Here is an 11,832-nt window from a genome sequence, read left to right as displayed (position 1 = left end):
GTGGGTGCCCATGGGTGCTGTGGCGTGCCCGTGGATGCTGTGGGGCACCCATGGGTGCCGTGGGCTCTCTGGATTACCGCGGTGCTGGGGGGGGGGGCACAGCGGGTGCAGCCCCCCCCCCGCCCCCCCGCCCCGTCCCCAATCCGCGCTGGCAGCGCCGAGCAATTACCCAAATGGCTTTAATTGCGCCCGTAATCCCCTCACCCCCCCCCCGCTCCCCCCCCCCCCTCCTCCGGCGGGGCTGCAGCACCCATGGGTGCCCCCGGTCACTGCGGGGGGGGCAGGGGCTGGTCCAGCCCCTCCACGGCCTCCAGGAAGCTCCGCGGGGTCAGGATGTGGCTGGAGCCTGGGGACACGGGGACACGGGTGACAAAGGGTGGCACGGGGGGACAGGGGGACAGGGGGACACGGGTGACAAGCGACACGGGTGACAGGCGACACGGGGTGACACAGGGTGACACAGGGTGACACGGGTGACATGGACCACAAGTGGCAGGTGACACGGGTGACAGGTAACGTGGGTGGCAGGTGACGGGTGTGACATCGGCGATGGGTGACAGGTGACAGAGGACACGGATGATGGGAACGTGGGTGACAAGAAGCACGGGTGACACGGGTGACAAGTCACAGGTGACGGGTGACATCAGTGAGGGGTGACACAGGTGACACGGACAACAGGTGACACGGGTGACAAGTGACACGGACGACAGATGACATGGGTGGGGGGCGACAGGCGACACGGACAATGGGTGACGGGCGACACAGGTGACACAGGTGGCGGGTGACAGGTGCCACGGGTGCCATGGGTGACAGCTGACACAGGTGATGGGTGACACGGGTGATAGGTGACATGGATGACAGGTAAGAGGTGACACAGGCGACAGGTGACAGAGGTGACACAAGTGCAGCAGGTGACACAGGTGACAGAGGTGACACGTGTGACAGAGATGACACGGGTGCCATGGGTGACACAGGTGACATGGTTGACACGGGTGACAGAGGTGACACAGGTGACATGGGTGATACAGGTGACAGAGGTGACAGGTGACACGGGTAATAGGGGTGACACAAGTGACACAGGTGACACAGGTGACAGAGTTGACCCGTGTGACAGAGGTGACACAGGTGACACGGGTGACACGGGTGACAGGTGACACAGGTGACATGGGTGATACAGGTGACAGAGGTGAGAGGTGACACGGGTGACACGGGTGACAGAGGTGACATGGGTGACAGAGATGACGGATGACGGGTGACACGGGTGACAGAGGTGACACGGGTGACACAGGTGACAGAGTTGACACGCGTGACAGAGGTGACAGAGGTGACACGGGTGACACGGGTGACACAGGTGACACGGGTGACAGAGGTGACACAGGTGACAGAGGTGACACAGGTGACAGGTGACACAGGTGACACGGGTGACAGAGGTGACATGGGTGACACAGGTGCCACGGGTGACAGAGGTGACACAGATGACAGAGGTGACACGGGTGACACGGGTGACAGAGGTGACACGGGTGACACAGGTGACACGGGTGACACGGGTGCCCCGCGTGCCGGGCGCCGGGCGCCGCTCACCGATGAGGACGTGGGCGCCCAGCCGGTAGGCGCAGCGCGTCTCGGCCAGCGCCACCCCCCCCAGCACGAAGACGAGCAGCCGGGGGCCCCCCCCCGCCCCCCCCGTGCTCCGGTGCCACTGCCCGAAGCGGGCGCTGGGGGGGGCGGGGGGGGGGCGTCACCGGGGCACCCATGGGTGGCCCCCGGTGCCCCCCGGTTACCTCCAGTACCCCCCCGGTGCCCCCCGGTTACCCCCGGTACCCCCCCAGTCTCCCCAGTTACCCCCCCAGTGCCCCCAATACCCCCCCAGTTACCACCCAGTCCATCCCGGTGCCCCCAGTCTCCCCCAGTCACCCCCCCACCAGTTACCCCCCAATCCTTCCCAGTTACCCCCCCAGCTACCCCCCAGTCCTTCCCAGTTACCCCCCAGTTGCCCACCCAGTCCCCCCCAGTGCTCCCAGTTATCCCCCAGTCCCTCCCAGTTACCCCAGTTACCCACCCAGCCCCCTCCAGTTACCCCCCAATCCTTCCCAGTTATCCCCCAGGCCCACCCAGTCCCCTCAGTTACCCCCCCAGTTACCCCCCCAGTCCCCCCAGTCCCCCCCCCAGTCCTCCCAGCCCACCCCAGTCCCGCCCAGTTACCCCCCCATCACTCCCCAGTCACCCCAGTTTCCCCCCAGTTACCCCCCAGTCCCCCTGGACCCCCCCCCAGTTAACCCCTAGCCCCTCCCAGTCCCCCCAGTTACCCACCTAGTCCCTCCCAGTTACCCCCCAGCCCCCTCCAGTCCCCCCCAGTGCCCCCAGTTCCCCCCCCACCTGACGGCCGCCTGGCTGCTGGGGGGGTTGGGGGGGGGGCACACGAAGGGCCACTGCTCCCGGTCCAGGCGGTCGGCCAGCGCGTCCTGCGGGGGGGGGGGGGGGACAGCGCTGTCACCCCCCGTCCCCAGTGTCCCCTGACCCCCCCCCCGTGGCCCAGTGTCCCCCCAGTGTCCCCAGTGTCCCCCCCTTGTCCCCCCCATATCCCCCTGATGTCCCCTCACCCCCCCATGCCCCCCCATATCCCCTATACCTCCATGTCCCCCCCACGTCCCAATGTCCCCCCAGTGTCCCCCCATGGCCCCCCCTTGTCCCCCTGATGTCCCTTCACCCCCCCCCCCCATTTCCCCACGTCTCCGTTGTCCCCCCCGTGCCCCCGTGTCCCCCCCATGTCCTCAATGTGCCCCCAATGTCCCCCCATGTCCCCCCCATGTCCCCAAGGCCCCCCCCATGTCCCCCCCCATCCCCACACACCCCCCATGTCCCCATGTCTCCCCATGTCCCCCCCCGTGTCCCCCCCCCCCGGCCCCACCTCCATGACGTCCTTGATGGCGGGGGTCCACCGGGACAGCTCGTAGGTGGGCTCGGAGCGCGGCCGCACCTCGGGGTGGGTGGCACGCTGCGGGACGGGGACACCGCGCTGGGGACACCCAGGGGACACCCCCAGGGACACCCAGGGACAGGGGCACCCAAGGGACAGGGGCACCCAAGGGACAAGGCCACCATGGTGCTGGGGACACCACTGGGGACACCCCCGGGGACACCCAGGGGACACCCAGTGACAGGGACCCCCAGAGACAGGGACACCCAATGGGGACACCCAAGGGTGCAAAGGGACATGGGGGGGTTGGGAGGACGGCAGGGGGCACCCATGGGTGGGATCAGGGACACCCACTGGTGGGGTGGAGCACCCATGGGTGGGGTGGGGGCACCCGTGGGTGGGGTGGGGGCACCTATGGGTAGGGTGGGAGCACCCAGGGGTGGGGTGGGGGCACCTATGAGTGGGACGGGGACCCCCCCCCCCCCGGCGGGGGGGGCACCCATGGGTGCTCACCCCGGGGCCGAGGGGGGCGCCCAGCAGGGGCAGGTTGCGCAGCACCCGGTGCTGGGCCGGGACGTTCCCGTGCTGCAGGAGCCGCGCCAGGGTCTCCTCGGTCACCCCTGGGGCACCGGCGGCGCCCACGTCACCGAGGTCACCGGGGTCACCCCAGTCACCGGTGGCACCCCTGGGTGGCGACGCCCTGGCCCCCGTCCCCTCCCCCCGCGCCGTGTCCCCTGTCCCCACGCCACCCCGGCAGCGTCCTTTGATTGTCCCCGTGCCACCCACCGGTGTCCCTCTCCCAGTCCCAGTGCCACCCACCGGTGTCCCCACCCCCTGTCCCCAAGCCACCCGTCGGTGTCCCTCTGCCCTGTCCCCAGTCCCCATGCCACCGGCGGTGCCCCCACCCCACGTCCCCATGCCCCCCACCCCCTGTCCCCCCCGGTGTCCCCATGTCTCCCGGTGTCCCCCTGTCCCCCTGTGTCCCCCCATGTCCCCCGGTGACCCCCTGTCCCTGTGTCCCCCGATGTCCCCTTGTCCCCCCGTGTCCCCCAGCGTCCCTGTGTCCCCTGGTCCAACCGTGTCCCCCCGCTGTCCCCGTGTCCCCTCGTTCCCCCATCCCCTGATGTCCCCTTGTCCCCCCGTGTCCCCCCGTGTCCCCATGTCCCCCCGTGTCCCCGTGTCCCCCCGTGTCCCCTTGTCCCCCCGTGTCCCCCCCGTGTCCCCGTGTCCCCCGCCGCACCGCCGCGCCGCAGGACGTAGAGCAGCAGCAGGCGCAGTTTCTCGGGGGGCTCCACGCCCGCGTCCAGCAGCAGCGGCACCACCGGCACCAGGGGGTCCCGCAGCCGCGCGCCCCCCGCCTCCTCCCCCATCGCCAGGTCCTGGGGACACACGTGTCACCGCGGGGTCCCCAACACCCCGTGTCCCCCACCACCAGGTCCTGGGGACGGCGGCGTCACCGCGGGGTCCCCACGTCCCCGCTGCCAGCTCCTGGGGTGTCACCCCGGTGTCCCCAGCGCCCCACGTCCATCCCCACCAGGTCCCGGGGACAGCGGCGTCACCCCGGTGTCCCCAACCCCCCGTGGTTGTCCCCTCTGTGTCCCCAGCACCCCACGCCCCCATCATCAGGTCTTGGGGTGTCCCCTCAGTGTCCCCAACCCCCCGTGGCTGTCCCCCCAGTGTCCCCACCACCCCACGTCCCCACCGCCACGCCCCGGGGACGCCGGCGTCACCCCGCGGGGACACCACTGTCCCAGCGTCACAGGGCTGGGGGCGGGGACGCCGCCGGGTGCCGCGGGGACCCCGACGGGCGCGGTGACCCCGGTGCCACCTGGGTGTCCCCGCGCTGTCCCCGCTGTCACCTGCTCGACGGCGCAGAGCCGCTCCACGGTGCCCCGGAAGCGCCGCATGCAGGCGTCCGCCAGGCTGAGGTGGGTGGCGTACTGCGGGGACACGGGGACGTGGGGACACGGGGACACGTGGCACGGCCACCTGGGGGGGGACACGGCCCCCTGCCACCCCCCCCCCGCCCCGCACCTTGCTCAGCTCCTTCTGGTACTGGGGCATCTTCTTGAGGATGTGGGAGAGCTCCTTGAGGGTGGCCTGGGGGACACGGGGACATGTTGGGGACATTGGGGATGTTGGGGACAGGGGGGACATGGGGACACTGGGGACGTTGGAGACAGGGGGGACATTGGGGAGAGAGAAGACATGGGACGTGGGGACACTGGGGAACATGGGGACATTGGGGACACTGGGGGACGTGGGGACATTGGGGACGTTGGGGACGTTGGGGATGTTGGGGACACTGGGGGACGTGGGGACATTGGGGACGTTGGGGACGTTGGGGACGTTGGGGACATTGGGGACACTGGGGGACGTGGGGACATTGGGGACGTTGGGGACATTGGGGACGTTGGGGACGTTGGGGACGTTGGGGACATTGGGGGACATTGGGGACGTTGGGGACATTGGGGGACATTGGGGACGTTGGGGACGTTGGGGATGTTGGGGACAGGGGACACAAGGGACATGGGGACATTGGGGACAGGGGCGATATGGGACATGGGGACACTGAGAGGACATTGGGGACAGGGGGACATTGGGGGAACGTGGAGGGTGTGGGGTGACAGGGGGGCGTGGGGACATTAGGGGACAGGGGACACTGGGGACACTGGGGACACTGGGGACGTTGGGGACATTGGGGATGTTGGGGGGACGCTGGGGATGTGGGGACACGGGGGGACATGGGGACATTGGGGACAGGCGGACATCAGGGGCAGGGGGGCATTGGGGACAGGGGAGACAAGGGACATGGGGACATTGGGGACAGGGGGACGTGGGACATGGGGACATGGGGACATTGGGGACCAGGGGGGCATTGGGGATGCTGGGGACACGTTGGGGACACTGGGGACGTGGGGACACTGGGGACACTCGGGACGTTGGGGACATTGGGGGGATGCTGGGGATGTGGGGACACAGCGGGGCGTGGGGACGGGGGGGACATGGGGACAGTTGGGGACAGGGGGGACATGGGACATGGGGACAGTGGGGACACGGGTGACACGGGTGACAGAGGTGACACAGAGGTGACACAGAGGTGACAAGGGACATGGGTGACACGGGTGACACGGGGGACACAGAGGTGACACGGGGGTGACACAGGGGTGACACGGGTGACACGGGGGTGACGGGGACGCGGTGCCAGCGCCACCTGCTCGGTGCTGAGCCGCTTCCTCTCGCAGAACGTCCTCAGCAGCTCCGTCACCTTCCTGGGGACGGGGGGGGGACGGGGACGTGGCGGGGGGGGGTCATGGGGGGGGGCTTGGGAGGGGGGAGGGGGCGGATTTGGGGGGGGGATTTGGGGTGGGGGGGGGGGTTGGGGTGCTGGGGGGGATTTGGGGCATGGAGGGGATTTGGGGTGGGGGTGAAGGATTTGGGGGGGGGAGATTTGGGGGGGGGATTGGGGGCACGGGGGGGATTTTGGGGCGCGGGGGGGGTTTGGGGTGTGCGTGGGAGATTTGGGGTGGGGGGTGAATTGGGGTGCATAGGGGGGGATTTAGGGTGGGGGGGATTGGGGGGGGATTTGGGGTGCAGGGGGGATTGGGGGCATGGGGGGGGTTGGGGCATGGGGGGGGATTTGGGGTTGGGGGGGATTTGGGGGGGGGATTTTGGGGTGCGGGGGGGGATTCGGGTGCCCCAGGGCTGCCCTTGGGGCGCGGGGGGCGATTTTGGGGACGTTTCAGGGCACCGGGGCCAGTTTGGTGGGGGTGGGGGTGCGATGTATTTTTTTGGGGTGCAGGGGAGGGGGCACCCATGGGTGCCGCTGCGGGGGGGGGGGGCCCACCGGGAGACGTCGGCGATGTGCATGTGGCGCAGCTGCACCCAGAGCTCGTCGTCCTCGTCCAGCAGCGCCACCTTCTCCCGCACCGGGCCCAGCCCCGACGTCTCGTACCTGGGGGGGCACCCATGGGTGTCACCCCCCGGTGGGTGTCATCATCCCCCCCCCCCCCACCACCGCCCACGCGTGCTCCCACCCATGGGTGCGATGGAAGAGGCGAGCCCCACGTGTAGGTGCCCCCACCCACGAGGACACACCGCTCATGGGTGCCGCCACCCATAGGTCCACCCCCACCCATGGGTGCCCCCCCACCCACGGCTGCCCCCCATCAGGGCTCTGCCCACCCCTGGCTGCCCCATACACTACGGGCACCCCCAGCACGGGTGTCCCCCATGGGCACCCCCATCCCCGTGCGCTCTTTCCTCGCCACCCACAGGTGCCCCCCACCTATGGGTGCCCCCACCCATTGATCTCCCCACCCCTGGGTGCCCCCACCCATGGGCACCCCACCACCAGGGCTATCGCCACCCCTGGCTGCCCCTCACCCCCACGGGTGCCCCCGCCCCTGTGTGCACTCCTCCCCCGCCACCCATGGGTGCCCCCCACCCACGGGTGCCCCCCACCCGTGGGTGCCGCACCGGAAGGTGTCGTGCTGCAGCCCCAGCAGGTCGTAGGCCATGGCCTGCAGCGTCAGCTCGTGCAGCAGCGGCGTCACCAGGTCGAACGCCCGGTCCACGATCAGCAGCTGCGCCCGCCCCTGCGGCCAGCACCCATGGGTGCCCCCGCCAGGCGTCACCACCCCCCTCCCGTCCCCCATCCCCCGTCCCCACCTCCACCATGGCCGGGTGCTGCGCCCGGCGGGCGTCCAGGTGAGCCAGCAGCGCCCGCGCCAGCACCGCGGTGTCCTCGGGGCCCCTGGGGACACGGGGACGTGCGACACAGGGACACGGGGACACGGGGACACGGGGACAGGGGGACAGGGGGACATTGGGACACGGGGACATGGGGACATTGGGACAGGGGGACGTGGGGACGGGGGACATGGGGACACGGGGACATAGATGTTGGGGACATGGGACACGGACATGGGGACATGGGGACACAGGGACATGGGGACAGGGGGACATGTGTGTTGGGGACATGGGGACAGTGGTATTGGGGACTTGGGGACATGGGGATGTGGGTGTTGGGGACATGGGACACAGGGACACGGTGACATGGGGACGGGGGACATGGGGACACGGGGACACGGGGACATGGGGACACGGGGACATGGGGACAGGGGGACATGGGGACAGGGGGACATGGGGACACGGGGACATGGGGACACGGGGACATGGGGACACGGGGACGGGGGACACGGGGACATGGACACTGGGGACACGGGACGCGACTCCCCGACGTCCCCACCCCCCCGACGTCCCCGATGTCCCCTCCGCGTCCCCGCCCCTGCCCCCGCTGTCACCTGCGGTACCGCACGGCCGGGTACTCGCCCAGGGTGGCGCAGAGGGTGGCCAGCTGCTCGGCCAGCACCCCGAGGTGCTGCGCCCGCGTCCCCTGCCGCTGGGGGCTGTAGCACCCGTGGAAGCTCTGCGGGGAGTCCAGCGAGAAGACCTGGGGGGGGGGGGCAGGGGGGGCACCCATGGGTGCTGCGCCCCACGGCACCCATAGGTGCCCCCTGCACCCATGGGGACCCCCCAGCACGAGCTGGGTGTGGGACGGGACACCCGTGGGTTCTCCCCCTGACCTGTGGGTGCCCCCCTTGCCCCTGGGTGCCCACCCTCACCCCTGGGTGTTCCCCCTCGCCGCTGGGTGCCCCCAGCACCCATGGGTGCCCCCCACCTGGCTCTCGTAGGGCAGGAAGGCGACGTCGATCTCCTTCAGGGTGCGGATGGCGCGGGCGGCCCGCGAGCGCCCCAGCTCCTCGAACAGCTCATCGGGGCAGCCTGGGGGGGGGGGAGAAACAGCACCCATGGGTGCCCCACGGGCGCCCCGCCGCACCTCGTAGCACCCATGGATGTCACAAAGCGTCCACGGCACCCCAGAGCACCCATGGGTGTCTCAGAGCACCCAGGGCACCCCACAACACCCACAGCACCCCGTAGGGCTCACAGGTGCCCCCCAGCACCCCATGCTACCCCGGAGCACCCATGGGTGCCTGGCAGCACCCAGGGCACCGCACAGCACCCATGGGTGTCTCACAGCACCCCCAGGACTCCCAGGTGCCTCGCAGCAACCCCCAGCACCCACGGGTGCCTCGCAGCACCCATCCCCACCCCCCGCAGGTGACGGGTGCCCCGGGGTGCCCCCAGCACCCATGGGTGCCCCCCGCCCCGTACCAGCGGTGAAGAAGACGTGCGCCGCCCGGTAGCGGAAGGTGGGGGCGTCCCCGAAGTCCCCGATCAGCGCCCGCACCGACTGCGGGGACGGGGCGCGTGTCAGCCTGGCCCCGGGTCCCCGTGTCCCTGGGTCCCCAGTGTCCCCATGTCCCCCCCATGTCCCCACATCCCCCCAAGGTCCCATGTCCCCCCGTGTCCCCCCATGTCCCCCCATGTCCCCCCATGTCCCCCAATGTCCCCACATCCCCCCAAGGTCCCATGTCCCCCCGTGTCCCTCCATGTCCCCCCATGTCCCCCAATGTCCCCACATCCCCCCAAGGTCCCATGTCCCCCCATGTCCCCCCATGTCCCCCCGTGTCCCCCAATGTCCCCATGTCCCCGTGTCCCACCATGTCCCCCCCACCCGTCATGTCCCCGGTGTCCCACAATGTCCCCACGTCCCCCCTTTGTCCCCATGACCTACCATGCCCCCGTGCCCCCCCCACGTCCCCTCGTGTCCCCAAGGCCCAATGTCCCCCCATGTCCCCCGCCGTCCCCATGTCCCCAGTGTCCCCAGTGCCCGATGTCCCCACATCCCCAGTGTCCCTGTGTCCCCACCATGTCCCCAACGTCCCCATATCCCCCCATGTCCCCACAATGTCCCCACATCCTCCCAAGGTCCCATGTCCCCCCATGTCCCCCCATGTCCCCTCATGTCCCCAATGTCCCCATGTCCCCGTGTCCCACCATGTCCCCGCCATCCGTCATGTCCCCACCTCCCCCCTTTGTCCCCATGTCCTCCCGTGCCCCCGTGTCCCCCCCACGTCCCCTCGTGTCCCCAAGGCCCAATGTCCCCCCATGTCCCCCCCCGTCCCCATGTCCCCAGTGTCCCCAGTGCCTGATGTCCCCATGTCCCCAATGTCCCCGTGCCCCCGTGCCCCCCCCACGTCCCCTCGTGTCCCCAAGGCCCAATGTCCCCCCATGTCCCCCGCCGTCCCCATGTCCCCAGTGTCCCCAGTGCCCGATGTCCCCACATCCCCAGTGTCCCTGTGTCCCCACCATGTCCCCAACGTCCCCATATCCCCCCATGTCCCCACAATGTCCCCACATCCTCCCAAGGTCCCATGTCCCCCCATGTCCCCCCATGTCCCCTCATGTCCCCAATGTCCCCATGTCCCCGTGTCCCACCATGTCCCCGCCATCCGTCATGTCCCCACCTCCCCCCTTTGTCCCCATGTCCTCCCGTGCCCCCGTGTCCCCCCCACGTCCCCTCGTGTCCCCAAGGCCCAATGTCCCCCCATGTCCCCCCCCGTCCCCATGTCCCCAGTGTCCCCAGTGCCTGATGTCCCCATGTCCCCAATGTCCCCGTGCCCCCGTGCCCCCCCCACGTCCCCTCGTGTCCCCAAGGCCCAATGTCCCCCCATGACGTCCCCGTGTCCCCCCCGTGCCCCCCCACCTCGGCGCAGGGCCGCAGCAGGTAGATGGCCTCCAGGCTGGGGATCGGCTCCCGGCGCTTCCCGATGTCCTCGATGACTGGGGGCGGGGGGCGGGGGTCAGGGGGCACGGGGGGCAGGAGGGGACAAGTGGCCACGGGTGGCACCGGGGGCGCTGTGGGGCACTGTGGGATTCTGTGGGGCGCTGTGGGGCGCTGAGGGGTCCTATAGGGTTCTATGGGGCGCTGTGGGGTGCTTCGGGGCACTGTGGGTTGCTATAGGGCACTGAGGGGTGTTACAGGGTTCTGTGGGGTGCTGTGGGGTGCTATGAGGCACTGAGGGGTGCTATAGGGTCCTATGGGGTGCTATAGGGCACTATGGGGCACTGAGGGGTGCTATGGGGCACTGAGGGGTACTGTGGGGTTCTATGGGGCACTATGGGGCACTATAGGGCCCAATGGGGCGCTATGGGGCGCTGTGGGGTGCCGTGGGGCACTGAGGGGTGCTGTGGGGTTCTATGGGGCACTATGGGGCCCAATGGGGTGCTGTGGGGCACTATGGGGTGCTATGGGGTGCTATGGGGTGCTATGGGGTTCTATGGGGCGCTATGGGGTGCTGTGGGGCGCTATGGGGTGCTATGGGGCGCCGTGGGGCGCCGTGGGGCACTCACTGGTGATGCCCTCGGCCAGCACGTCGGACATCTTGCAGCAGGCGGACACCATGCGGGTGCTGGGGGGGTCCAGGATCAGCACCTGGGGGGGGGCGGGGAGGGGGGGGGGCACCATCAGGACCCCTGGGGGGGGGGGTCGCGGGGTGGGGGGGGTCGCGGGGGGGCCCCCACCTTCCACTCCCCCTCCTTCCTCACGCTCCTGATGACGTCGTTGAGGATCTCTGGGGGGGGGACGGGGGGGGGGGACACGGGGTTAATCCGGATCCGGCGCCCAGCTGTGCCCCCCCGCCCCCCCCCCCCAAGGGCCACCAGATGTCACCCCCACCCCCCCACCCCCCCCCCGTGTTCCCAGCACGCCTCGGCCCCATCACCCCCCCCGTCCCGGGTCACCTGGGTGCCCCCCCCATGTCCCTCTGTGACCCCCCCCCGGCCCCCAGTGTCCTCCCTGTGTCCCTCCACGACCCCCCCAAATTCCCCCAATGCCCCCCCCAGTGTCCCCATGTCCCCCCCATGTCCCCCAATGTCCCCCATGACCCCCCATCTTGCCCCACTGTCCCCCCGCCCCCCCATGACCCCCCCTTACCCCCCATGTCCCCCCCGTGTCCCTCCATGACCCCCCCAATGCCCCCAGATGTCCCTGTGACCCCCCTATG

The 11,832-nt window shown here is 70.0% G+C and overlaps 1 protein-coding gene across 1 annotated transcript; it reads right to left on the bottom strand.

Annotated features, from left to right (window-relative positions):
* Window positions 1-209: 209 nt before the first annotated feature.
* LOC310891168 (syntaxin-binding protein 2-like) lies at window positions 210-11,451 on the bottom strand. Its single transcript, XM_083853450.1, has 18 exons — window positions 11,351-11,451; window positions 11,180-11,261; window positions 10,533-10,609; window positions 9,098-9,176; window positions 8,601-8,704; window positions 8,224-8,372; window positions 7,589-7,673; window positions 7,397-7,515; window positions 6,765-6,872; window positions 6,132-6,189; window positions 4,952-5,017; window positions 4,777-4,857; window positions 4,158-4,296; window positions 3,431-3,537; window positions 2,909-2,995; window positions 2,377-2,462; window positions 1,582-1,715; window positions 210-346 (listed from the first exon to the last, which is right to left on the bottom strand). Exons 2-18 carry the CDS (start codon window positions 11,229-11,231, stop codon window positions 267-269), a joined length of 1,611 nt encoding a protein of 536 aa, XP_083709576.1. The 5' UTR covers window positions 11,232-11,261; window positions 11,351-11,451; the 3' UTR covers window positions 210-266.
* Window positions 11,452-11,832: the final 381 nt, after the last annotated feature.

This window comes from Anser anser, assembly GCF_964211835.1.
Source record: "Anser anser genome assembly, contig: HAP1_SCAFFOLD_801, whole genome shotgun sequence".
Classification (NCBI taxonomy): domain Eukaryota; kingdom Metazoa; phylum Chordata; class Aves; order Anseriformes; family Anatidae; genus Anser; species Anser anser.
The sequence above is the reverse complement of the archived record's forward strand: the minus strand, read 5'-3'. Positions and strand labels throughout refer to the sequence as shown.

Excerpts from the sequence above, each read along its gene's own strand:
- LOC310891168 (XM_083853450.1), bottom strand. The coding sequence starts at position 11,231 with ATGGTGTCCGCCTGCTGCAAGATGTCCGACGTGCTGGCCGAGGGCATC. Across the intron at positions 8,705-9,097 it reads GCACGTCTTCTTCACCGCTG|GCTGCCCCGATGAGCTGTTC; the intron begins GTACGGGGCGGG and ends CCCCCCCCCCAG. Across the intron at positions 1,716-2,376 it reads AGCAGCCAGGCGGCCGTCAG|CGCCCGCTTCGGGCAGTGGC; the intron begins GTGGGGGGGGAA and ends CGCCCCCCCCAG.